The sequence below is a fragment of a genome, unplaced genomic scaffold (genome assembly GCF_019419815.1).
Source record: "Pyrus x bretschneideri cultivar Hongxiangsu unplaced genomic scaffold, Pyrus_bretschneideri_v1 Contig21, whole genome shotgun sequence".
NCBI lineage: Eukaryota > Viridiplantae > Streptophyta > Magnoliopsida > Rosales > Rosaceae > Pyrus > Pyrus x bretschneideri.
The window spans coordinates 7,057,825-7,083,733 of record NW_025999513.1 but is presented as its reverse complement, the minus strand read 5'-3'; the positions used below and the strand labels follow the sequence as shown (position 1 = coordinate 7,083,733).

The window sequence follows — 25,909 nt, the reverse complement described above, 5'->3', positions numbered from 1 at the left end:
CATGGTTCTCTAAATGGTGGTCAAATCACAGCCCAACAGTCAGTTTCTTATCAGAAAAGCTTATGATGGTCCTCTCTACCAGCTTCCAACACAAATTTGACGGAAGCCGATTCAACTAAAGAATTACACTTCTCCCAATTTTCATAACCAAATACAAAATCCCATGGATCACGAAGTGGAATTATGAAGTCGAAACTGGTGAAGTCAATAGAATCAGATCAGTTAAGTGGTGAGATAAATTCAACCATCAAACGACCATCAATCAGGTTCTCATAGAATTTCCCATTACTCTATCAATTCCAGCATAACCATCTCTGCCAGCCATCCCGTAACAATCATTATTGGACATTAGTCCATCATCACCACTTAAAGGAGCATCCAAGTCATCCAAGTCAACTAGCTCAAAAAGCAAAGAAAAAGCCACCCAACTCAAAGACCTAGCTCAACAATTACTTGCAGAAGCAGCGATGCTCCATATTAAAGAAGAAAAAGCCTCAGACTCTGAATCTTCAGACGCATCCTCACAGCAACCAGCCAACTCAGCAAGCCAAAAAACGCAGTCAGCCAAGTGGGCCGACTAACAAGACTCCCAAGGCCTTTTTGCATAAAACCATATGAACACAGTTAATCACCATGTGAAAATTAAAGTCATCAAGTCAATTGCCATCTTTTCAAAGTCACTGTACGAAGCCAAAGTCATCATGTGAAGTTTTCAGACAAAGTTCCATCAGTAATTCCGACAAAGCAAGGAATTACTCAGTCATCTGCACATTCCACAATAAAAGTAGCAATTATTCCAACAAGACCACTATTCATCAATAGTAAAAGCAAGTCACCATCCATCATGTGCTTCCATAGTAAAGCAAACAATCATTCAAGTCTCTTTTCCAAGTCTATATGAAGAAGACTCAGTTGGAGAAGACTTCCAAGTTAATTTCTACATCATTTCTCAATCAAAAATTTCTTTGAGTTCACACTGTACCCAAAGAAATCAAAATTGTAAACACATTTAATTTTCAAATGTAAATCTCAATGTAAGTTTTACAATAAAACTTATTTTCAAATTATATCTGAATCATTATTTTGAATTCATTATAAATATTTTCATAACTGCTAATTTATATATATTCTATTTTGACCTAGACGACACCGTTTAACAGAGTGATGGAACACCGAGCAGAAACATCATCTCTCTCTCTTCCTAAAGTCCTAAACCCTACTGCGCCAAATCCCCATTGCGATCGCTGCAACCTCCTTCCGGGGTTTTACACCGCCATGCCATCAAACCCTTTACTCCATTAAACACTCGTCAGATTTCACGGCGGCGATGTTGGCGCCATCGAGAGGCCTCATTTCCCGTCTCCGCTTTCTCTCACTCAACCCCTCCTCTTCTGCTTCTCCTCCTACTGCTGCCGCTAATGCTACGACGTCGTTTACGCACACTCAGTGCCATTTCTTCAGATGGTTCAGCTCTGAGGCCACGGTGGATGCGACGGAGGCCGTCGCGGACAGGAGACCGGTTATCGAAGCGAAGCCAGGGCCGATGAGCCCGGGTTCGAAGAGGACCGGGCTCATAGCGGTCAAGTGCGGGATGACTGCCCTCTGGGACAAATGGGGCGCTAGGGTTCCGATAACTGTGCTCTGGGTCGATGATAATATCGTCTCTCAGGTCAAGACCCCCGAGAAGGAAGGCTTCCCTGCTCTCCAGGTAACCTTTTTTCTCTTCATTTGGCTCTGTTCGTCGCGAATTCGATTCGATTTTGTTTGGTTATGAAATTTCCGAAGTTTAGACTTTTTTTCTGGAATTTTTGAGAGACGAATATGGTAGTGCGTTTATAATTTCGTTACAGTGTATACAATTGAACCAATAGAAGTTGCGTTTTGCTGTTTAATATCTGCAAAAGTCTGTCTTGCGGCTGGACTACTAGGCAATTTAACCTTAAATAGATCAACTTGGCCTTAGTATCGGGTGGCTTCAGTTGCGATTTACAGTTGAAACCATATGCGTTGCTTGCTGGGCATGAAAGGTCTTGTTAGTAGGGGTTTAGATGAATGGGAAACTGATAAGTTCCGATATTTTTTTGTCACCGTGAGTCCGTGAGAACATCATTTGTGATTTGTTTCCTGCTGTTATTTGTTAATTAGATTAAGTGGAACTGAACAAGGGGTAAGTTTGGTACTTGCATCTGGGTTTTGTTTGGTTTGTCCAACATTGATCACATTGATTTTTCTTGGCCGCTAAACAGAGGGTAACATTATTTTTTGAAAAAATTCCAAGGTCACGGGTTTAATTATGGGATGGTATTCTGTTGTGGTGCTAGTTAGGTTGGTTGCGGACAGAAGAAAGCAAAACATTTGACAAAGCCAGAAGTGGGTCATTTCCGAGCTCAGGGTGTTCCACTTAAGAGGAAATTGCACGAGTTTCCTGTATCAAATGATGCGCTTCTCCCTATTGGTATGGAAATTGGTGTTCGCCATTTTGTACCAGGCCAATATGTTGATGTCACAGGAATCACGCGAGGGAAAGGTTTCCAGGTGAACTAATTTCTTTATCTTCACCCTGTGGTTGTGTATGCTGTTTCAAGAAAAAAAAAATGGAAGTCTCTTTAATTGGATTAATCAACGAATTATGCAACTGTGTTCCTCAAATTTTTTTTTATGATGGTGATAACAGGAAAACTTTTGTGAGGTTATGAAACATTATGTATCATTTTTATTTTCTGTGCCTAGGGTGGAATGAAAAGGCACGGTTTTAGTGGTATGCCAGCATCCCATGGTGCATCTCTGTCACACCGAAGTATTGGTTCTACAGGTCAGAGAGATGATGCTGGAAAGGTTTGTATGGCTTACAATTCTCCATAAACTATTCTGACAAGCGCTTTTGGGATCTCTATAACCAAACTTTTCTCTTTGCTTCTAATGAAGATGACTTGATTTAGTCAAATAATCTGTTGCTTATTTGTTTAATCCATAATTCTATTTGAGCACACACAAGCAACACGCTTTCTAATAGACGGGCGCCCTACATTGTACGCGGGACCCACCTTATATTAGAGAACGTGTCAGCAAGTGTGTTAGTTTTGTGTCTAAATAACATGACTTTTTGTTTATTCGTGGACATGCTATATATGTAATATATATATTGGTTTACCTGTTTATATTTTCTCTCTATCTGTAAAATGCATATGGTTTCCAATAATTATAAATTGCAACTGTGACAATCATTTGTTGTATGAACAGGTCTTTAAAGGCAGAAAAATGCCGGGGCGCATGGGTGGGAAACAGAGAACGGTGAAAAATGTATGGGTCTACAAAATTGATCCTGCAAGGAATTTGATGTGGGTGAAAGGCCAAGTATGATTCCTCACACATTTCTTTTCTTAAGTTCTTGCGTTTTGAACCTTATTCAACAGTAGTTTTGTGACGACAATAGTTTCCTGAACTTAATACCTTCCCGAAATGTTCAGAATGTTGAGGAGGAAATGTATAATGAACCGCTAGTTGATATTTGCTGGTTTAATAAATGTGCTGATACACATTCGCAACTGCACAGTTTAAAATCGATACAGTAATTGGTCCTAATCCTCTTGTGGAGTCTGTGTGTTCTTTTGTTAATTCCGGTTTCACATTACTCAATTAGATGTTGACTATTCTCACAGGTTCCGGGCGCTGAAGGAAACTTTGTTTTCATAAGAGATGCTTTCTACAAGAAACCTGATGTTTCCTCGCTACCATTTCCAACTTACTTTGCTTCAGAGGATGAGGATCCATCCAAGTTAGAACCACTAGTTGCTGATCTCGGAGAAGTAGATCCGTTCATGGTGGCAGATTAACCAGTAGCTGAACTTGAAATCGCACAAGGTACTAGGTTGTTGAGTTATGCCCAATCGACTACATTGCTATAGTGACCTATTAGAGGCCGTTGATTTGTTTCGTTTGAAGTTGATTTTTGGTATAGGAATATGCAGGCGCAGAGGTTGTAATACCATAATTGTGTTCATTTCAACCTCAGAATTGAGTAGTGACCCACAAATGTTTTTGATGTTGGAACCATGTTTTCAAATAAATGTGGCAACTTGAAAATTTTGCATTCCATTCCCCTATAGATCGGTTTTTATTCAACGCGGCGGTGTTGCATTTAGTGCGAATGCACTTTCACATTGTCGGACTTATACATTGCTCGTTCAAAGTGGTAGCTTGGTTGAGCGATATTCTACTTTAAATTAATTTATATTGCGTGAAAATTAGTGAAACTCAAGTGTGCAACTGATTACATTCGCTCTAGTCAATGTGATTGCGATCGAGTCCAAAATCGGAAAAATTGATTTTGCTGTGGGCTTTAAAGAAAGAGAGGAAAACAGAAAGGAGTTCGGCTTTTTGGCGTTTTGCCAAAATTTGCTTTCAATTCAAACGCAAACCGTCAAGCGTCAAACGCTCGTAGACTTGTCAAACACTCGACTATGAACAATCTCCTCACCACCAAACCCTAATTCGCACCCCCAGAAAACCCTAAAATCCACCCCCTCTTCCTCTTCCTCTAACCCTAGGGTTACCGTTAACCAAAAATCCAGTCCAATCCAATCCCCCACCCGCAAATGCGAGTCCAATGGCAATGAGGCGAGACGAACCCGAACTTGAGAGGCGACTCTGCGGCGTCTGCGGCTCCTCCGAACGGTGGTTCCTCCACTACATCCACCACAAAGGGGCGTTTCAGAGGCTCTGCACCAACTGCGTCCTCCAAAACTACCGAGGCCTCTACTGCCCTCTCTGTCTCGACTACTTCGACCAACCCCTTCCGGCACGTGACCGGGTCATGTGCGTCAAGTGCCCTTCCGTTTCTCACCCCGCCTGCGTCCTCGTCGCTAATTCCTCCTTCCATGGCTTCGAGTGCCATAGCTGCCCACAGGGCTACCTCTTCTTCACCCTCAATCGCCCCCAAAACGATGCCAACGACGCCAAAACGGCATGTCTCATCGACAAGGCCAACGCCAAGGCCCTCGTCGCCGCCGCCAAAATTGCGGCGGCTTCAATGGCGAAAGCCGCCGTCTTGGCCAGGACCGACTCCGAGCGCCGCGTCAGGGAGGCCGTGTTGGCGAAGAAGAAGGCGAGGGAGGCATTGGAGAAACTCAGTTCTCTGGTTAACAAGCAGAAGCAGCAGGATTCGAAGGCCGGAGATGTTGTTTCGGGGCCTGAGAGCCTCAACGGGAAGCCGAAATTAGAGAGTTCTGATGGAATTCCAGCGGCGCCCAAGATTGTTAAGGCTGAGGGAAGTAATGGGTTGGTTGGTGATCGATTAAAAATGGGTAATGTTGACGCCATGGAAGAATGATCTCGAATCAAAGGAAGGATTTTGAGCTTGATGAGTTCCTGGGTTTCCTTTCAGCTCTTCGGCTTCCGCTTGAGCTGCTACACAGCCTCTGTCAACCTGTGAGTCTCTCTGTTAGTTGCAGTTGGTTCTTTTTCGTAATTTATGCACGGCGGCCTGGGAACTTTTAGGGAGACATTGTAGATCAGATTGTGGTTGTGTACTCATATTTACTTTTCCATACAGTTTTGTGTAGCTGAATTTCGATGTGGTGACGGTTCTCTGTGCCTCTCTGTATCTACACTGTTCCTCCTTTTCATGCTCAGAAATTGCATTTTTCCAATTTCAAAAGCGAAATTTTGTGGTTCATTAAGCTTTATCCACTCCAATTTGTGTGATGACCTTGCTTGCTGTGTGCTAATGTATTGTGTCCGGATTTTCGACGCTTTTTAAGGAGATGCTAGAAAGTTGACATGTTTCTTAGGACTTCAGAACCGGTGTTTCATCAAATTCACTGGCTAAAAATGTGTCCTTTTCTTGTTCCTTACATCCTTGCCGGTTTTGCTGCTTTCTTTCTAATGTTTTGTCTAGCCAAGCTGTTCGTTACGAGTGTCATTTGACATGGTGTGTGATTTCCCGAAAGACATCAGGTTGTTTTAGGACGTCGGGTTGTTTTCAGAGTAATTCTGCCATGGTTTGAATTGATTCTTCAGAGTCGTTTTGATATCGAAAAATTCTTTTATTTTTTCTTCTTCATTTTGTTGGTGCTTGCATGAAGCTCAAAAACAAAACCCATTTGTCTTGTAAAAGCGCAAAATTACCTTGTAATTCAGTGTCGTTCCTCGTTGACTTGACCTAATGGTCGTTTTTACGCATCTGATTGTCCGAAATTCAAGTTTATTTAACCTTCTCTCGTATTTGTTGTGCTATAAACTATTTTCTTCCCCAGTATCCATCGTATTGTATGTTCCTCTGTCATCTGCTCCTCGGAATACCGTGCTCATCTTCCGATCACTTTTCTGTTTCGTGTATTCGGCCTTCACGGCACCACCAAAACAACGGTACAAGAAATCGAAAAAGAAAATGGTTTTTTTGTTGAGATGTCAAGTTTACTTGCATAAATTTTCGGTCGGGGAAAGGAAATGCATTTCTTCATGCCAATATTTTGAGAAGAAAAAGAAACGAGAAAAGATGCCCATGAATGCGGCCGGCTTTTAATTTTGGTGGGGTTTGATGACATACAAAATAAGGGGCAATCATTTTTTACTGAAATGCTTGTACTTTCACACCACATTTTTCGTTTCTTGAACGGACTAGGGTTCTCTCTCCTCTTCTTTCCATCCCTTTCCATTATCTCTTCTGACATTCTCTTATTTTGTCTTTCTCTTACTATAAAAATTTAACATAAAATACTTTGACTCAAACAAAAAAGCAACTCACGGTGACGTACCAGTGGTGTAGGCAAGTCTTTTTCAAGCACAAGACATAGCTGTATTTGTCCTAGATGCCGCGGTGATGTACCGGTAGGTAAATCTTTTTCGCTTCCAAGGTAAGAGTGAAAATCTCTCTTCCCTTTTGGCTTTCTTTTCACCAAAAGATAGAAAGAAAGGGAAACAAACACAATGTACTCTGGTCTGATAGTATTCCTCTTCACTTGTAAGTGAGAGGCTTAAATTCGAATCTCGTGAATGGCAAATTCGATATCAACTTAGGTCGCTAATTGTGTGACTTAGCCGAACTCCCCCTCCTCTTAGTGTAAAATAAATCGTTGTACTAAAAAAACACAATGTACTCTGCCTATAGCAATTGAAAAGGATCATGAAATTTCTTAAGAGTGGGGAAGAAAACTGTAAGAGGGGATTTTACTGTGAGATTAAATTCTATACAAAAGTTAATAAAAAAACTGTTCAAATACATACAGTAAAATGCGAAGAAAAAAAATGCAGAGACAAAAGGGCTTCTTTTCTGCTACCTGTTATCACTAGGTGGGGTGACAATCAACAGCGCCATCCTTCCATCAATTTAAATCAAACAGATGTTAGTTTGAAGTGAGATCTCGTGAGAGAGCTAGGTTTTCAAACCGGCAAAGTACGGTATGCCGCTGGTTTTCAACCACCGATCCGCCAATAGAAATGGACCGGCGGTGAACTGGAGAGCGTCATTTCTGTTAATCACATGATATCCCTTCCATCGCACCCTTTGGTTGGTCGCAGCCCCTGGACCCCGATTCCCATACTCTGCGTAATATAGAGTATCGAGTGCAAAGTTGCCACTCCAGGGTAGCCACCCTGCTGGTTGTATGAAGTCTCCGAGCTCCGACTCCATGATCACCGTCCTTGCATACGTCTTCCATGGCCTGCCTAAGTATGATGGAATCTTGAACCTTAATGGGAACAGAACCTCCTCAGGGACTATTCTGCAGTTCTGGATGACAATGGCGGTGTTTTCCCTCCTGTCCTCTCTTCCCTGAGCCGTCACTGTGTTCTTTTGGTTGTCCATAGGCTTCCTCACTATGATCAAAGAATTTTGGATCAGCGTTGGCGAGTCACCAAAGATGAAGTCAACTGTGCCAGAAATGACACAGTTTCGATAGAATTGGCGATGTGTTTGCGCGTACAACGTGTCTTGGTAGGCGTCCATTCTGCAGTTGAAGAAGGCTGACATCTCCGACTGGACTCGCAGTGCCACAGCCTGATGCTTCTGGGCGCCTGCCGTGTTCTGAAATCCCATCCCCTTTGCTAGAAATCCGTTTCCAATTGCAGCTGTGATTACATTAAAAAAATTATTACAAGCCTTTCTCTATCGTAAGTACATATGTCGCGTTATTTAGTGAGCACATTTGGTAACCCTAGTAGTAGCGATAATATCTAACAGATGACTCACCGAATGTGGCGGTGTTCTGAGTGGTGATGCCATCGGCAAAGCTTTTACTTCCTGTGACCATTGTGTTCCGGGGTCCGTCTCCGTACATGAACACATTGATCTGATTTTTGGTGACAGTAACATACTCATTGTAAACCCCAGCCTTCACATATATGATATATCTTCCTTGAAGCCCCTTTGGATATGCAGCAAGGGCAGCACCAATAGTCTTAAACTGTCCACTCCCGTCCTTCGCCACTACGGCATTAGGTTTAACCCCTCCATTGTCTTGTTTTGCCAACAACCGTCTGTCCGCGGCTGGAAACCAACTAGGGTACTGGTCATGCCCGTCGTTTTCTTGCTCGAGAAGTCTCCGCGAGCTGCTCGTTGGCCTTAAGTCTTTGTTCAATGTGATGTTGAAGTTCTCTAAGATTTGTGCAATTGATGAGGCAATTGCCAAGGCATTGCTGGTCAGCTGCGTGGCGTTGAGAAGGCTATCTTTCATGAGCTTTTGGAGCTCCTCCTGAGGAATGCCGTCGAGGCACGATTGTTGGAACGATATCACCGCACTGAACCAATTCCGCAGCTCTTCCTCTCTGTCGTGCATTGTGTGCATGTTGCTATCCCCAACGAACGAAAAAGAGGCTTGGAGATCGGCAATTGCCGATTCCAACAAGTCCTTGCAATCGTCCATCGCCATTTTACCCGTCGAGTTGATCGCTTTAAAGGATTTGGCAATGCTGCTAGAGTTCTCTATCGCAGACTTCATGGTTTTAATTGTGGAATCAATGGCGGCCTGGATGAGGTCTTTGGGCGTAGCGCTATCATTTTTCGCGACGGATCCAAGGCTGTCGATGCACGCCTCTTTGTAATCCGTAGGATCACAAATAGCAGCAACGGCCTTAGAACTTGTGGAAAGTTGGTCCTTGTTACTCTTTTTTGTGCAAACAACAGCTACAAGTCCGATCACTACGCCGACGATAAGGATGATGGAAACTCCTCCTACCACCAGCTTTCCTCTCTTCTCCATAGATTGGGTTTATGACACGCGATTTTCGACGAGAAAAGATCAAAATTTGGGTGATGGGGATGGAGAAGATGAAGCTTTGAAAGCATGGAGATGGAGCTCTTATATGTGCATGCATTGTGGAGTGCCCAAATTTAGGGGGTGACTTTTAAGGCCTCAGGACAAGAATTCTCATGATATGGGATGGTGGTTAAGAGGCAGTTAAATTAGTTGGTCCGGAAGGAGTTCCTGCTTTGTTGGAGGACGTCAATCTTCATGAGATATCAAAAAATACAAAAATGAGATCACTATCTTACTCCCCCTTTAATATAGCATGCACCATATATTTAGAGGTAGATATATATCCAGTATTAGTTGACCTCCAAGTCAAAATCTACGTATGCGAGACTTTTAGAAGTTGAAACTTCCTCGGGAGAAACACTTGCATGGGTGCACTGATCACGTTATTTGTAGAGTATTTTTCAAAAAATATAGGATCCTATATATTTTGATCTCATCTGATCACATGTAGTCTCCATTTGTTGTGAGGACTGTTTAACCCTACCAAACATCTTTGCCCTTTTTTCTTGTCTTCGAAGTTTTTCAAACAGTTCCAAAATTAACAATTCCTAAATAGGTTGTCATTGTATGACTTAGCTGAATTCTCCTCCCCTTAATGTAAAATATATCGTTATACTCAAAAAACAAAATTCTTGGCATGCTAATATAATTATTCGTTTTATATAAGTGTGATTTAGGTTGGTTAGTCAAAGAAATATATATGTCGTGTTATAATAAATTAGAATTCTTTTTATTGAAATTACCTCCTATAAATAGAAAATAATGCTCATGAGTATTATGTCTACTTGTAGCTAATTCTTTTTTACAAATGATAAGACTAATGGAATTGGATTATATCCGGATTCAAATTGTGGAAATACTCACATTTTAATTATTCATCGTGTATTGTACGGTAAAAAATTATTTGATTATTTTTATTTAAAATTAAACACAAATAGTACCTGACAAAAACTGACCATACAATATACGATAAACAGTTAAAATATAAGGATCGCTAGGATCCCTGCAAAGTAGACTCGGAGAAGATTCTCTTCCAATACTATTGAGTTAAATTATTAATTGTATTTTTTTTTTCTAGTTATATTGTTAGTCGTACTTGTGACTAATTTTATGTAGAAAAAGAAAAATATTTCTGGGCCCCGCAATATCTTATCTCTGAATCTCTGATGCGCACACACAAAGTACAAGGTGCCGACGAGCTAGAACTCACACACTCCACATACAAATGACTTCGCTGCAAGTCCTTCAACCCACCGGGCCCACCCCACCCTCCCTAAGTTCGCCCAGGACCCACATTTCACCGTTACGCGGCCTGGAATCATGCTCTACCATGGCGGAGCTCAAGCAGTTGCACTCCCAAGTCATCAGGCTCGGCCTCGCCACCGACAACGACGCTATGGGCCGGGTCATCAAGTTCTGCGCCCTCTCCAAAAATGGCGATTTGGGTTATGCCCTCCAGGTGTTCGACGCAATGCCTCAACCGGACGCATTTATTTACAACACCGTAATGAGAGGTTACTTGCAGTGCCAATTGCCGAGAGATTGCATTGTTTTGTACTCGCAGATGTTGCAGGACTTTGTGACTCCAAATAGGTTCACGTTTCCGTCTGTTGTACGAGCTTGTTGCGCTGATGGTGCTGTTGCAGAAGGGAAACAAGTCCATGCCCATGTCATTAAACTCGGGTTTGGAGATGATGGGTTTTGTCAGAACAATTTGATTCACATGTATGTGAAGTTTCAGTCTTTAGAGGAAGCTAGAAGGGTGTTTGACAAGATGCCCCGGGTGGATGTCGTGTCTTGGACGACTTTGATTACTGGGTACTCCCAGTGGGGCTTTGTCGATGAGGCTTTTGAAATGTTCAAGTTGATGCCCGAGAAGAATTCTGTATCTTGGAATGCAATGATTTCCTCTTATGTCCAGAGTGGTCGTTTTCATGAGGCGTTTGCTTTGTTTCAAAGAATGCGCGTGGAAAACGTAGAATTGGATAAGTTCATGGCGGCTAGTATGTTATCAGCTTGTACAGGTTTAGGTGCTCTAGAACAAGGGAAGTGGATACATGGATATATTGAGAAAAGTGGGATTGAATTGGACTCGAAACTTGCAACAACGATCATTGACATGTATTGCAAATGTGGCTGCCTGGAGAAGGCTTTTGAAGTTTTCAATGGTTTGCCCCGTAAAGGGATTTCTTCATGGAATTGCATGATTGGAGGGCTAGCAATGCACGGGAAAGGTGAGGCAGCCATTGAGCTTTTCGAGCAGATGCAAAGGGACATGGTAGCTCCCGACAACATTACTTTTGTTAATGTTCTTAGTGCATGTGCTCACTCGGGGTTAGTAGAAAAGGGGCAGCAGTACTTCCGCAGCATGGTTGAAGTCCACGGTATTGAGCCCAGAACAGAGCATTTTGGCTGCATGGTTGATCTTCTTGGAAGAGCCGGGAGGCTGGAGGAAGCAAGAAAGCTAATAAACGAGATGCCTAGGAGCCCCGATGTAGGTGTCTTGGGTGCTCTCCTCGGAGCTTGTAAGATCCATGGAAATGTTGAACTGGGAGACGAAATAGGGAGGAGGGTAATCGAACTGGAACCAGAAAATAGCGGGCGCTATGTGTTGTTAGCCAATCTATACGCAAAAGCGGGCAGATGGGACGACGTTGCCAATGTGAGGAGGTTGATGAATGACAGAGGAGTGAAGAAGGTTCCTGGATTTTCCATGATTGAATTGGAAGGCACTGTCAGTGAATTCATTGCCGGCGGAGGGTCTCATCCTCAGACAAAAGAGATATACTTGAAAGTGGATGAAATGTTGAAATGTATAAGATCTGCAGGATATGTTCCGGACACAGAGGGAGTGTTGCATGATCTCGACGAGGAGGAAAGGGAGAACCCTTTATACTATCACAGTGAGAAACTTGCAATTGCATTTGGCCTGTTGAAGACAAAACCCAGGGAAACTCTTCGTATATCGAAGAATTTACGAGTCTGCAAAGACTGCCACCAGGCAAGCAAGCTAATCTCGAAGGTTTTCGACCGTGAAATAATCGTGAGGGATAGAAATCGCTTCCACCATTTTAAAGGGGGAGAATGTTCTTGTAAAGATTACTGGTAAGTGGGAATGCTATCTGGTTCTCAAGAAAATACATCACAACTTACTTGAGGAAAGATTATATCACAACCTACATAATGTTCTTCTTACTGATATACTGATAGAATATACATATACATACACACTGGTGACAGTGTGGTGCATATTCCGTAACATTTTTCAACGATCGAAACCGTTCATATTCTAGAACATTATTCGTAGATCAACTTTGCAAAAGAAATTAGACAAATCCAAAATTATTATAGACATCCAATTGTAATGAAGAAAATAGACTTATATGGTTTTTAAAGAAAAACTATTATGACTACTATTTAATCCAACGGTCCAATGATTTTGAACTTAAGTGTTTTTTGGTAGATGTGATCTTTGAAAGAATACATAATAGATGAACAGTTGAATCGTTAAAATACGGTGTATAGTAGGTCCTACAAAAGATCTCTTAAATAAACTTACAGGAATCTCTCAACAGAAGGGGACTGATACACACATACCCCGTATAAATTGCAGATTTTATTTTATTGTATATGTTATCAACTTTTAAGGCAATTTGTGCATTTAGATTTGAATTATATGAAATGCCCTCTCTTAGTAAAGCTCTTGGTGAATTTGATAGATTATGATCCCACGTACAATTTTTCCTCTTCCATTTATGGTTTCCTCGATTCATGGCCTGTTTATTCTTATTAAGTAAACACAAGGGTAGACCCATTCACGGTAAGAGCTGCCCACATATCTCGAAAAATCCCCCTCCCAAACGAAATTTTGTTTATTTAACAGCTCGGCAAGGTAGGGTGGTGCATAACTGCAAATCTCTTTTACTTCCCTATACCAACAACCATTTTTGGTTTATTCCTCCATTTCATTTAAATTTCTCTATCTTAACTTCATTCCTTAATCCCTCTGGCGCCCTTGCAGCAACCCAAAAAAAATTCATGAATCCTCCACTCCAAACGTATCATAAAATCAAATAAATTTCCCACGTAATTGTCTCATTAGTTTAATCAAATTTTCTGTTTTTTAGCACACAAATTTTATTTGCAATTAACGTACAAATTGGATTTGAATGTTAAAGCACACAACGTGTCATTATAAAACCTGATTAAGCAAAAGGACAATTAACTGCCGCAAAAGACCTTTAGCCACGATTGAGCGAATAATTATGCACTCACTGAGTCAAACTCAACACTCACTTATTGAACTTTTAAAATTTTAAAAGAAAATAAAAGCTATCAATTATTTGATCTTTTTTTCTTTTTCTTTTTTCTCAAATCAATTATTTGTATTAAATAGTGAAACATAAAATACAGAATTAATATGTTTACCATAAAGAACAGAAACCCTAAAAATCGGCGGGTCGAGCAATCGAGTCGAACCTATTCCACTCGCGACTCACGATTCCGAACGATCCCGGATCGTTCTTCCTCCTTCCCCCCAATTTTTAATTTTTCCCACCAATCCGGCCCTCAGAAACCCTAGCTTTCCCTCAACTTTCCCCTCTTTCTTACGTATCAATCATCCCCAAATCCAAAAGCTTCCAGATTTGTCGAAATTTCTGACTCAGGTACGCAAAATTTGAGCAAGATTTTACTTTTCAGAGAAATGCGTATTATATTTTCCTGGTTTATGAAATCAGATTATCCCCTTTTCATATTAATCTGTTAGAAATTGAAACCTTGAATTTTTGGTGTTAGAAAATTTAAGCTGTATTTGTAGGTGCTGATTTATTGTAAATTTGTAACAAAGTTGGTAACTTTTTATGTGGTTTTTGTTTTATGATGATTCTGGTTTGGTCTCAGCTTGCTACCTATGTACAATGTTTTGCTTTCTGAACCCTGATAAATTGCTACAGTTGTTGAGGTTTTTTGTTGTTCCAAGTATTGTTCTGCTGCTTCAAATGCTAAAAAAAAAAAAACAAATTTACATTAAGTGTTGGATTGGTTGCTTCAGAAGCTTTTTTTTGGAACTTATTCTGTTGAAGTTTTCATTTGAACAGTTGAGTGAAATTTTAATACCACCTGTTATACGTTTGTAAAACCCCAAATTCTTTTGATTGCTAGGTCAAGAGTTCCATTAGTAACAAGTTTATTTCTGATGTTGTACTGATGTAGCAAGCACGTTTCAGAGTCGTGACAGCTATGCTTTCTTATTGACCTATATGTTGCCGTTAAACTAATCAACGAGTATATAACTTTATTTTTCATACATCTGCTGCAGGTTCCTATTTACTTTTGCTTGACTCTCACTGTGGTAAACACCAACATCCTCTTTTACGAGTGTCATTGGACCATACAACATCGCATGATCAAAGATGTTGACTTGTGTTAGTGTCGAGAATACAGTGAGTGAATCAGATAAGGGTAGTTTCTTGAATAAATTCTTAAATGGATTGAATTGGTAGCTACAATGCGCTCCTGTGGGCTTGTTGACCCTGGATGGGACCATGGTGTTGCTCAAGATGAGAGGAAGAAAAAGGTTAAATGCAATTACTGTGGAAAAATAGTTAGTGGTGGAATATACAGATTGAAGCAACATTTAGCCCGAGTTTCTGGAGAAGTTACTTATTGTGATAAAGCTCCGGACGATGTATACTCGAGTATGAAAACAAATATGGAAGGAAGTCGTTCTCATAAGAAACCTAGGCTTTCCGATGATATTGGCCAAGCATATTTGAATTTTCAATCTAATGATGAAGAAGATGTGCATGTTGGCTATAGAAGCAAAGGAAAACAATTGGTGGGTGAGAGGAATTTATCTATGAAATTGACTCCTCTTCGATCGTTAGGGTATGTTGACCCTGGGTGGGAACACGGCGTTGCTCAGGATGAGAAAAAGAAAAAGGTGAAATGCAATTATTGCGAGAAAATAGTTAGTGGTGGTATCAATCGGTTTAAACAACATTTAGCTAGAATTCCTGGAGAAGTAGCACCTTGTAAACATGCTCCTGACAATGTCTATGTTAAAATAAAAGAGAATATGAAATGGCATCGTACTGGAAGGAGACAGAGACAACCAGATTCCAAGGACACGTCAAATTTTGATCCTCTGTCAGATAATGAAGACCAAGACGATGACCAAATGGAAGCTGTTCTGCCACATATGAACCAGGAAAGATTGATCGATGGTGATAGGAGATTGGGCCAAAATGTGAGAAATACATTCTTGTCGCTGCCCAGTATTGGTTCTGAACCATTATTTAAAAGATCAAGGCTCGATTCCCTGTTCGTGACAGCTTCTAAGAGTTTGCCACCACAATCTTACAAGCAAGGAAGGGTCAGAACAATGTCAAATAAAATTTCCCACAAGGAAGTTATTTCTGGAATTTGCAAATTCTTTTACCATGCAGGAGTTCCTCAACAAGCAGCAGACTCCTTATACTTTCATAAGATGCTGGAATTGGTTGGCCAATATGGGCAGGGTTTGGTAGCACCTCCAAGTCAATTAATATCTGGTCGGTTTCTACAAGAGGAAATTGCAACCATTAGAAACTACCTGGCTGAGTATAAGGCATCTTGGGCAACCACTGGCTGTTCTATCATGGCTGACAGTTGGAGAGACACAGAGGGTAGAATATTGATAAACTTTTTGGCTTCCGGTCCAAATGGTGTGTACTTTGTTTCTTCAGTTGATGCCACTGAAATAGTTGAAGATGCTTTGAATTTGTTTGTGTTGCTGGACAAAGTCGTTGAAGAGATGGGGGAGGAAAATGTAGTTCAGGTATTTGATTTTATTTGTTTCTTATGTAGTTGCTCATCTCAAACTGTGATCCGCTAGCTACTAACTTTGTTTTGCGTCTAATCCCCAGGTAATCACTCCAAATACTCCTAGTTATAAAGCTGCTGGAAAGATGCTTGAGGAGAAGAGAAAGAATTTATTCTGGACCCCATGTGCCACCAGCTGTATCGATCAAATGCTTGAAGATTTTTTGAGGATAAGAAGTGTAGCGGAGTGCATGGAGACAGGCCAAAAAGTTACGAAGCTCATTTACAACCATGTTTGGTTGTTAAATTTTATGAAGAGTGATTTTACACAGGGGAAGGAACTTTTGAGACCATCTATTACCCGGTTTGCTTCTAGCTTTGCTACCTTACAAAGCTTGTTGGACCACAAGACTGGTCTTAAAAGAATGTTTCAATCAAACAAATGGATTTCATCACAGTGCTCCAAATCATTTGAGGGAAAACAGGTGGAAAATATCGTCTTAAATGCTGCATTTTGGAAGAAGTTACAGTTTGTTAGGAATTCAGTGAACCCGATAATGCAAATTCTTCAAAAGGTTGAGAGTGGTGACTGCTTGCCAATGTCATCTATATACAATGACATGTGCAGGGCAAAGATTGCAATAAAAGCCATTCATGGTAATAAGGTCCGTAAGTATGAACCATTTTGGAGCGTTATAGAAAGTCATTGGAACTCGCTGTTCTACCACCCCGTATATGTAGCTGCTTACTACTTAAATCCATCATACAGATATCAACCTGATTTTATGGCGGTAAGAGAAACAATGGTTGTTTGTGTTTTTTATTCATGATGTTAAGTTCTTTCCTAATCCAGATGGTAATTTGTGTAGCACACTGAGGTGATGCGTGGACTTAACGAATGCATTGTTCGGCTGGAGCCAGACCATTCAAATAGGATTTCTGCATCTATGCAGGTAATAGTTTTTTCTTACTGGAATGGATTATTTGGATGCTGAATGGTTTTATATCTTGAGATGACGTCTTATTGTATTCTCCCATTCTGTATCCCAACACCTCAGATTTCTGATTACAATTCTGCTAAAGCTGATTTTGGAACCGAATTGGCAATCAGTACAAGAACAGAGCTTGATCCAGGTATAGCATTAGACTGTCATGCTACACGTTTTAGAGTTCTGGTATATGCATTCCCATGTGTTGAATCTCTGGGCATTATTCCACTTGCTGATACATTTCTCCTTTTCTTGTTTCCTATTAGCTGCATGGTGGCAGCAACATGGGATAAGTTGCTTAGAGCTGCAGCGTATAGCTGTGCGTATATTGAGTCAGACATGCTCTTCTTTTGGGTGTGAGCATAACTGGAGTACATACGATCAATTGTACAGTCTAAGAAGTAATCGTTTAGCTCAAAAAAGATTAAAAGAGCTCATCTATGTTCATTACAATTTGCGTCTTAGAGAACAGCAATTACGAAGAAGGCCGGAAAATTCAATCTCCCTCGACAATGTGGTGATAGATCGGTTGCTAGATGACTGGATTGTAGATGCTGCGGAAAATGACTTGCTAGAAAATGAGGTATTTCAAGCTTAGATTCTGTTATTCGGCACAGTGGTTTAGTTATGTGCAAATGACTCTGGAAGCTTGTTCATTAAGTAACAGGAAATTACATTTTGTCTGAAATCAAATTCTTTATCTTTTCTCTGTTAGGAGGTCCTTTACAACGAAATCGAACAGGTTGATGAATACGAGAATGATCTTGTTGATTACAAATGTGGAATGGCAAATGGAGAGACGAGGAATGGATCCATTGAGCTGGTAACCTTGGCCGATGGAGATGTCAATCCAGCCAATGCTGGTGTTGCCACCGATGATGATGATGAGGAGGAGGAGGAGGAGGAGGAGGAGGAGGCGGATGGCGATGTGAACTTTTTCCATATTGACATGAGTGATTAGCAAGATGTGGACCTTCAGCTAACGCAAAAAGTAATGGTGGTGAGGAAGCTCTGCCTTAGCTGTGTGATTATATTCCAGCTTACTTGTTCCGCAAGTTACTTATCTTATTGAAGTAAAACAGGGCGTCCTTACGTGCAATATTCTTCAGCCTTTTTCCTGTAATGTTGCTCATTCAACCGCTTTTTTCATCAGAATTCCAAAGCCTTATCAACGCCAAAATCCTAGTGGTAGGATGCCGTATTTCCACTTATGCGTCTCGGGTTTGAAACTCCCCACTCCCTTACATTATTTTAATAAAGTGTCAAACCTAAAAATTAGGGTAGTGAGCAATAGCAGTACTTGGTGAGTAAAAATAACTCGACATGAAAACAATCCATTGTGAAAAATAAAAAACACATTTAATATCCCTACACGCAAAGGGCATAATTGGAAAGATAATTCTAAGTAGACTAATATTATAGACCAAATTTACAAATTAAATGATTTGTCACAAATAAAAAATAAGCACACTAATCAAATAATTTAACCATTAATTTTCACGTCATTTAATTGAAACACACATTGGCCTGTATAGCATTCCTCTAATTGGAAATAGCCTTTCACTGCCCTGTTGGGTTGCTGCATTTAGTCTGGGCCGACCCGTTTGACTGATCACTCAACTCTCTCTCTCCCTTCTCAACTCTTCCTCTCTCTCCGACGCTGCATCCTCACGAAGCCTGGTTTTTCAGTCTCCCTCCCTTCTCAGCCGCCAAGCTCTCCCTTGTCGGTGAAGCAACGCAGCTACCCACCGCCAGTACGTTATCTTCTTCTCTTCTCAAAAATTTTCGAGGAATTAAAGCTGCTTTATGCTATTAGCTTATGGGTGTAATTTCCATAGGTGCTGTTTCGAGTTTCGATTCCGTAAATTGCGTTCTGGAATGGCGGAAACCAAGGCGGCGATTGGGCTCTGGTGGGAGCCAAAGTTGCCGGCTTTTTCATCTACTTTAAAAAATGGAGGTGGGTCTGGCTCCAAACCTCGCCCCGAAGCCAATCCGCTTTGGAAACCCAGCACGCAGCTTGTCGATGGCATCTTCGTTCCGCCGAATGACCCTATAAAGCGGAACAAACTGGCCAAGAAGCAGATCAAAGACACTGCTGGAACAAGCTAGTATGTCATCAGCTCAATTCACTATGTTTCCCTTTAGTCTTGGGTTTTGTTAGAGTCCCCTATATAATTGGCCGTCGATTGAAACTATATTGTTTTCGGTGTTTGGTAATGTGTTTTCTGATTTAGGTTTGACATGTCTGCACCAACCATGACCCCGGAGTTGCAGAAAGATCTCCAATTACTCAAGGTATGGCAACTTGTGTTTCTGTTATCTTTCATTGGCACAATGTTGTAGTCATGTGCATTCCTTGTTTTCTCGGTTTTGCTCTTGCCTCGGTATGGATTTTACTCATAGTAATCTGTGTTTTTAGAAGTTTTTGTGGTTATAGTTGTTGTTACCATGTTTTTGCATCAACCTTGGAAGTAATAAACACGGGACAGTCTTTCAACTCCAATCTCTAGTATAGAGAATGTAATAAAAGCGAATCTCACTTGGAAGTTTACATTTGATGGTACACTTACTTTGGTATGATTCCGAGTCCTTGTCAAATTGGTTTTAACGAAAATGAACCATCTAGATGCTAGCACATTCAATAGTAAGTTGTTTTTCTTGTCCATCTGGAAACCATATGTTCGTCGAAACATTAAACAAGATGGTAATTCTTTGGAATCTGGAACCCCTTCCGACATTCAGTAATTTTGCATGCTTCCATGATTCCTGTATCATTCAGACCATTACCATTCTAAAGCGTATCAATTGACATTTATTTGAACCTAGTGGGATGTATGCCTGATCATGCACCATTTTGCTGGCTTATTGATATAGGGTTTATCCATTTGCAAGGATTACTATAACTATAACTTCTGCGTTTTATTGTTTCGTTTATCTTTTGGTGTAATCTTATGCTTTCGTTGTTGTTAAAAGGAAGTATAGTTGGCTGATTCAATTTTCTAATTGCAGTTAAGGAATGTTATGGATCCAAAGAGACATTACAAAAAGGGGGATGCACAACCGAACAAGTATTTCCAGGTTAGAATATGGTACCACAATAACATTACAAGAAGCCATTCATAGGATGTATTAGTATATTTGACGAGGTTATCTGCCTTTTGGTTGTTTATCAGGTAGGGACAGTGATAGAGTCCCCATTAGATTTCTTCTCGAGCAGACTGACAAAGAAGGAAAGGAAGGTATCCCTTGCAGAGGAAGTGCTTTCTGATCGTAACCTTGGGAACTACAGGTAATAAGACAGCCAGAGACATCTACTGTTTTCCAAATTCTGAAACCATATGTTTAAGGATGATTCTTTTGGCATCCGAAAAAGTTAAAACTTATATTTTTTTCTGAAAAAAGGCAGTTCATGGACGATCATGGCACGGTCATGCCTAGTGGAAGACCGTGATGGAACAGTACAAGGAATCTTGACAAAATGTTTTGAAATTTTGTTTGTCACTTTAAAGATCTGAGGATAAGTTAAAATGAAAGAAATACAATTAGTGAAGAAAACCTTTTGTTTGTGTGCGAAAAATGATTACTTATGCTTACTTTCACGAGTTTTATTCCTATCATGCCCTTACTTATTTCCTCGGTCCACCTTACAGAAAGCGGAAGGTTCGCGAGATAGAAGAGAAAAACCAGCCCGGTGGAAATGAAAAATGGAAGATAAAAGGGAAAGGGTCGTATCAGCGTGCAAAGCAAAGAAGGCACTGATATATCTTCACTTCTTCACTTCACGTCGTTTACCAAATTTTTGAAACGCTGGAGAGAGATTGGTTTCTGTTATACAGACAATCAAAGAAAGGTATTATTGATGATTTGTAGCCCTGTAGCCTCTGGATATGATTTCCACCAGCATGCGGTAGCGGCCATGGTCATTTGCTTAAGGAGGCTTCTGGTTTCCTTTTGATTTTTGCTTCAACTTATTTGTCTCCTTTGGTGGCGGGTGCGTTGCTTTTCACGACATGTTTACTTACATGAAATGAAGTAATAAATGTCGGATTGAATAAATCAATCAAAAACTATAAACAAAATCAGATAGGGGTATACGAGATGCTAAAAAGGTTGTGTGTTTATCATTTTCCGACCTGGTGAGGCAAGACCACACAGAAGATACAGAAGAATGACTGCCAACTTCTATTAGAAAAAATATAAAAAAAATGACAGCAATTTGACAATAAACGTGTATACATGGCACCTTTTACTTGCAACACTCCCAGAATTAATTTAAGAATTCAACTGTATCGTAGTCATCAACGTTGAAACACAAGATCACATCATGGCAATGGCTCCTGAGAATCTCCCAAGCGAGACAGATGCAGATACGCGTCGGTCCCTGTACATACATGACGGCTATACGTGAGAAGATATCGGCGGATGAAGTGAAAGAAAATGACAGGTGATGTTAAAGAGAGATCAAGATGCACGTGTTTTTTCAGTTAAAATTTGAAATTATAGAATATGGTGTAATCGAAGTGTATAAGAACTAACCCTTCGACTCTCAGAAGGGAAAGTCCTCCACAATCATGTACAAGTATTCTAAACACAACGGGCTTGGAAAATGTGGATGAAGCGCAGTGCAAATGAGGCAAAAAGACAAAGACAGCCGACTCTAACGAGGTAAGTGAAAACAATAAGATGATGAACTAATGACATCGACGGTCTTTAGCCCTTGCAAACAAATTGTAAGACTTCGATTGTAAAGCCTTGCTAATAATGTGTAATATTCTGAATGCAACAATGTGGATCACTTGTACAATTTTCGGTGCGTGAAACGTGCTGATGACTAGGCATTGACATGGACAAGTATTGTGTTTAATTACAATAGCTTAAGGCTATTGTCAGAATATACCCCTTTTTCATAACTCATACGAAGAAACAAAGGTGCAACAAACAGTATGACTGTGGTTGCGACGCCCCACATATTGTGTGTAACTAAATGGAACATGTACGAGAACTCAGACAACTTACCATATCCTTCCATAGAGATCATTTGTAAATCCCCTCCAAAGTACATAGCATACAAGCGGCTAATAGGAAGCCCATATCCATATCCAGCCATTGTAACTGCATCAGCGTCCGACAGATCTGAATGCTCATCCAAAGGGTTACGGGCAGTGCTGTAAAGATACGTAAAAATCTTGGGGAGACCACTTCTTGGTATGCCACCCCCCTCATCCGAGACCTATTAAGTCAGCCGTACCAATTTGATAAGCACTTCATTGACAAGCATTTCACAGAAATTGGTTTAATAAACAAATGAAATTCTCTGAATCAAACAAAATAATACCTTGATAGTGACATCCTCAATTCCATCAGCCACTATTATTCTAACAGGAGGTGCAACTTTATCGGAGTCCATGAAACGCTCTTGGACAGCACGTAAGGAGTTCTTAACCAACTCAAAGACCATAGTATGCAAGTGTGTTGGAACATACCTGTTATGAAAACAAACAGGACTTTTTTTGTCTGATAATAATATATCACTAGCCACCACTATTGGGTTCAAAGTAAAGAGTCACATAGATATCAGGATAGTATAAAGAACAATATACTTGTGGAAACGTAAAACCGATTCAATTAGAAGCAGACCCAATTGAGTGAGAACAAAATATACTTACGGGAATGTAAAATCGGGATCCCCATAGATAGTAACATTAGGTGCGCTGCCATACTCACGTAGGCAGATTGAGCGGGCATCCTCAGTGGCATTTTGTGCTACCTCCATGGGAGATGTCTTTGTATCGATATAACCCACGCAATGAGGAGGGGGATTAGGATTGTGCAACTCAACATGCTGGCCTGAGTTTTAGAGATGTTAGAACCCGCTGAAAGAAAAGTGACATAACTTGCAAAGCCGGCCAGCTAAAAAAATCACAGTAAGAAGGCAATCTGACCAATAAGCATGCGAATCCCAATTCTTGACAAGTAGAAGCGATCCAAAAATTGGTGAATCTCATCAAGACCGTCATGTAGAATCTTCTCTTTCTTCAACTGCTGAACACCCAAAGCCATCATCGGGACAACATTGTTGTGTCTCACCTTAATCGCCTTAATCATTTGTGTAAAATCCTTCTCATCTTTAGCATCCTTGATATCAGGAAAGGTTCTAAGATCACGGAAGGAATCCAAATACCAGTCCCGTACCTGAAAACAAAATAAAGCAAAATTACATCCTTGTAATATCTGATTCTTAAACACTTGCATTTAAAATATAGTTCCGGCATAGTTCACCGTCCAAAATTTAAAAGGCTAAAAAACAAGTGCTCAGATGAACTAATATTATAGCAGGCTGCAACAAGAACAATCAACCGCAAGCAATTCGCTCGCGGTTACACTGAATATTGATGTTGCAGACAACTCGAAAATCGCATAGACCTACTAGCAAAGTTTTTCACATTGTCCTCACTAAGTAACTGTACCTTGATCAATGGAAAAAAAATTTAACTTACATAGTCAGAGAACAAAACTCCACATATTCATAAACAAAGTAGTCAATGAATATTCGACAAAAACCCACATAGCAATTTGCAGAAAGATCCATCCTTCACATTCTATATGCAATGAACTAAAACTTTAAACCAAGCTACCAGAACCACATTCTGAAAATTAAAAATAAAATTGAAATTAAAAATTAACTTAAAGTGGATATGCAGCCCAACTTTTCACAACCCTTTTATGGTACATTCAAATAAATAATAATATAACAATTAATACAGATTTTAACCCTTTATTCTGTTCCACAAACTAACTAAAACCCAAATCCCATTTCTCACAATTCGATTCCAAGAGCCAAAAAAATGCATAATTTAACAAAAACAAAAAAAAAGAAAGCACCTTCAAGACGGCAGGTTTCTCAGACAAGCCGTAAGGGAGGCTCTCGAGCTCAGTCGCCCGCCTGGCAATCCGAATGGGGAGCTCCTTGTGCAGAAACTGCGCCGAGATTATGAAATTCCGCTGCGTGGGCCGGGACCCGAAGTCCATCATGTACCTGAGGCTCACCCCCGTCTGCTTCATACAGCCCCATCTCTGCACCTCGTCGATCAAGCTCTTTGAGAACGACTCGCACGCCTTCTTAATCGCCATGGCTCCGTCGCCGAGCCCAGAAGCCAGTACGACCTTGCAGACCCACAACCACCCGCATGCAACCCTGTGTTCCCACTCTCACAATGCGACACTGACATAGAAGATTTCACACGCAGCCAAAAGCGAAGCCCCGTAAATTTTGTCGTGAATTACAAGGAGCTCAGTCCACACATGGGGAATTTATAAAGACGATAAGTTGGTTGTCTTGAGATTTTTGGAACCCTAGGGTTAGAATTTAACCAGAGGAATCGATTCCCCCATCGAGGGCAGATTTTTTTTTTTTTTTCCGTTTTGGGGGCCTGGTTTTTGGATTCTCTCTTGGTTTTTTGGTATCTACGGGTGCTGGTGAGGCTGCAAGCCTGTGAGGTCCAGCCGGATTTTGGACTGGCATGCGGGTTTTTTGACACGTGGATTCGAGCCCTCATCCCAACTCTGTGACGGTGGGCATGCAGGAGAAATTTTTTTGTAATCGAAACATGAGTGGTACATCACGTGTTTTAATATTTATATAGTAACACGTGATGTATCATTATGTGTACTGATCATATTGAAAAATTTCTCACAATGTTGTCTCCAATTCTATATCTTCTTCGAGTCTTTTTTCTTGTCTTGTGAAGTTTAGTTGTGCTACTTTTTTTATACCATAAACGATATTACGATTGTAAGTTACATTAATAAAATGGACGGTATAAATTTGAAAAGCAATAAGTTGAAGGTTCTAACCACCCAATCAATACGCCACTTACAAGTTAAGTATATTTATTAATTTTTTTCCCTCCAGTTTAGCTCGAAGATTCTCCTCATGTTATACATCTTCATATAAAACTTTAAAGTATCAGGGAAAGCTATAGTATTCCTTTCACATAAAGAATAAGATGATAAAAACCGATACGTTATATTTCTATGGAATATTAAAAGAAAATTTCATGTATGATTTTAGTTGAATAATATTACACATGACTAATTAGTACGTCGAGAAATTGCTTATCTTACATGTGAAGTTTCGGTGTTTCATCATTTGGGTTTGTGATAAATTCCTTCATGGGACTTTTTTGGAAAAGACTCCATACTCTATTTATTTTAACTGTTAAATCTTTATTTAAAAATATTAAAAAAAATAATATCTAACTGTTAAAATACATAGACACTCTCTGGCACCCAAATATTTTTGAGCCATTCATTGGGGCTGAATGGATTGGGTGGAAAAAGTACAGGGCTGTGAGTGGGTCTGTGGGGGTGGGGGGGGTCCAATGGTCCTCTTGTATTTGTACCAGGTCCTCTTATATTTGTACCAGGGGCCACGGCTCACTCAAACAAGTAGGAGAGTTATTCAACTTTAAAACAGAAATGTGTAGGGAATTCTCTTAAAATGAGATTTTTTAGATTTTTTATCATATCACAGTTAATTTTTTTACCAACATTATAAAATATTATACAAAAAACATGAAGTGGTAGAGAGTTTATGAAGAGTTTTTTTTTTTTTTTTTTTTTTTTTTTTTAAAGTCTCTTTAACATTCCTCGTGAATAGGATTCTCTGCTTATACTTTTGGTGGAGTCCGGACTCTCGTAAGATCCTCTTTGTGAGGATTTCGAGGATCCTTGAATCGTGTTCGTTCATTGTATATCGTCCGGTCAGCAATCATTTTAAATATTTTTATTTAAAAATAAATATAAACAATACTTGATAAAAATAGACCGTATGATATACGATGAATAAACAAGATTTAATGA

At 40.2% G+C, this 25,909-nt stretch overlaps 6 protein-coding genes and 1 pseudogene across 6 annotated transcripts; 5 read left to right on the top strand and 2 right to left on the bottom strand.

The window, feature by feature from the left end:
• Nucleotides 1-1,306: 1,306 nt before the first annotated feature.
• On the top strand, nucleotides 1,307-4,090 carry LOC103950323 (50S ribosomal protein L3-2, mitochondrial). Its single transcript, XM_009361514.3, has 5 exons — nucleotides 1,307-1,708; nucleotides 2,326-2,535; nucleotides 2,731-2,835; nucleotides 3,241-3,354; nucleotides 3,660-4,090. Exons 1-5 carry the CDS (start codon nucleotides 1,328-1,330, stop codon nucleotides 3,831-3,833), a joined length of 984 nt encoding a protein of 327 aa, XP_009359789.2. The 5' UTR covers nucleotides 1,307-1,327; the 3' UTR covers nucleotides 3,834-4,090.
• Nucleotides 4,091-4,606: 516 nt separating this feature from the next.
• On the top strand, nucleotides 4,607-5,329 carry LOC103959086. Its single transcript, XM_009371429.3, has one exon. The coding sequence runs from the start codon at nucleotides 4,607-4,609 to the stop codon at nucleotides 5,327-5,329; it is 723 nt and encodes a 240-aa protein (XP_009369704.2).
• A 1,832-nt stretch (nucleotides 5,330-7,161) lies between these two features.
• Nucleotides 7,162-9,197, bottom strand: LOC103950325 (pectinesterase-like). The gene is made up of 2 exons (XM_009361517.3): nucleotides 8,189-9,197; nucleotides 7,162-8,067 (listed from the first exon to the last, which is right to left on the bottom strand). Exons 1-2 carry the CDS (start codon nucleotides 9,195-9,197, stop codon nucleotides 7,373-7,375), a joined length of 1,704 nt encoding a protein of 567 aa, XP_009359792.2. The 3' UTR covers nucleotides 7,162-7,372.
• A 1,190-nt stretch (nucleotides 9,198-10,387) lies between these two features.
• On the top strand, nucleotides 10,388-12,524 carry LOC103959088 (pentatricopeptide repeat-containing protein At5g66520-like). The gene has a single exon (XM_009371431.3). The coding sequence runs from the start codon at nucleotides 10,480-10,482 to the stop codon at nucleotides 12,361-12,363; it is 1,884 nt and encodes a 627-aa protein (XP_009369706.2). The 5' UTR covers nucleotides 10,388-10,479; the 3' UTR covers nucleotides 12,364-12,524.
• A 1,140-nt stretch (nucleotides 12,525-13,664) lies between these two features.
• LOC103959089 lies at nucleotides 13,665-18,146 on the top strand. Its single transcript, XM_009371432.3, has 7 exons — nucleotides 13,665-13,921; nucleotides 14,575-16,074; nucleotides 16,163-16,849; nucleotides 16,928-17,011; nucleotides 17,117-17,192; nucleotides 17,314-17,630; nucleotides 17,763-18,146. The coding sequence occupies exons 2-7, from the start codon at nucleotides 14,764-14,766 to the stop codon at nucleotides 18,006-18,008; spliced, it is 2,721 nt and encodes a 906-aa protein (XP_009369707.2). The 5' UTR covers nucleotides 13,665-13,921; nucleotides 14,575-14,763; the 3' UTR covers nucleotides 18,009-18,146.
• Nucleotides 18,147-18,293: 147 nt separating this feature from the next.
• LOC103950318 lies at nucleotides 18,294-20,979 on the top strand (annotated as a pseudogene).
• A 167-nt stretch (nucleotides 20,980-21,146) lies between these two features.
• On the bottom strand, nucleotides 21,147-24,223 carry LOC103950319 (pyruvate dehydrogenase (acetyl-transferring) kinase, mitochondrial-like). Its single transcript, XM_009361511.3, has 6 exons — nucleotides 23,930-24,223; nucleotides 22,990-23,239; nucleotides 22,714-22,894; nucleotides 22,383-22,530; nucleotides 22,064-22,277; nucleotides 21,147-21,428 (listed from the first exon to the last, which is right to left on the bottom strand). The coding sequence occupies exons 1-6, from the start codon at nucleotides 24,176-24,178 to the stop codon at nucleotides 21,370-21,372; spliced, it is 1,101 nt and encodes a 366-aa protein (XP_009359786.2). The 5' UTR covers nucleotides 24,179-24,223; the 3' UTR covers nucleotides 21,147-21,369.
• Nucleotides 24,224-25,909: the final 1,686 nt, after the last annotated feature.

Excerpts from the sequence above, each read along its gene's own strand:
- LOC103950323 (XM_009361514.3), top strand. The coding sequence starts at position 1,328 with ATGTTGGCGCCATCGAGAGGCCTCATTTCCCGTCTCCGCTTTCTCTCA. Across the intron at positions 1,709-2,325 it reads AAGGCTTCCCTGCTCTCCAG|GTTGGTTGCGGACAGAAGAA; the intron begins GTAACCTTTTTT and ends GGTGCTAGTTAG. Across the intron at positions 2,836-3,240 it reads AGAGAGATGATGCTGGAAAG|GTCTTTAAAGGCAGAAAAAT; the intron begins GTTTGTATGGCT and ends TTGTATGAACAG.
- LOC103959086 (XM_009371429.3), top strand. The coding sequence starts at position 4,607 with ATGGCAATGAGGCGAGACGAACCCGAACTTGAGAGGCGACTCTGCGGC.
- LOC103950325 (XM_009361517.3), bottom strand. The coding sequence starts at position 9,197 with ATGGAGAAGAGAGGAAAGCTGGTGGTAGGAGGAGTTTCCATCATCCTT. Across the intron at positions 8,068-8,188 it reads TCAGAACACCGCCACATTCG|CTGCAATTGGAAACGGATTT; the intron begins GTGAGTCATCTG and ends ATGTAATCACAG.
- LOC103959088 (XM_009371431.3), top strand. The coding sequence starts at position 10,480 with ATGACTTCGCTGCAAGTCCTTCAACCCACCGGGCCCACCCCACCCTCC.
- LOC103959089 (XM_009371432.3), top strand. The coding sequence starts at position 14,764 with ATGCGCTCCTGTGGGCTTGTTGACCCTGGATGGGACCATGGTGTTGCT. Across the intron at positions 16,075-16,162 it reads GGGAGGAAAATGTAGTTCAG|GTAATCACTCCAAATACTCC; the intron begins GTATTTGATTTT and ends TCTAATCCCCAG. Across the intron at positions 17,631-17,762 it reads ATGACTTGCTAGAAAATGAG|GAGGTCCTTTACAACGAAAT; the intron begins GTATTTCAAGCT and ends TTTCTCTGTTAG.
- LOC103950319 (XM_009361511.3), bottom strand. The coding sequence starts at position 24,178 with ATGGCGATTAAGAAGGCGTGCGAGTCGTTCTCAAAGAGCTTGATCGAC. Across the intron at positions 22,278-22,382 it reads TTGAGGATGTCACTATCAAG|GTCTCGGATGAGGGGGGTGG; the intron begins GTATTATTTTGT and ends CTGACTTAATAG. Across the intron at positions 21,429-22,063 it reads GATCTCTATGGAAGGATATG|GGACCGACGCGTATCTGCAT; the intron begins GTAAGTTGTCTG and ends ATGTATGTACAG.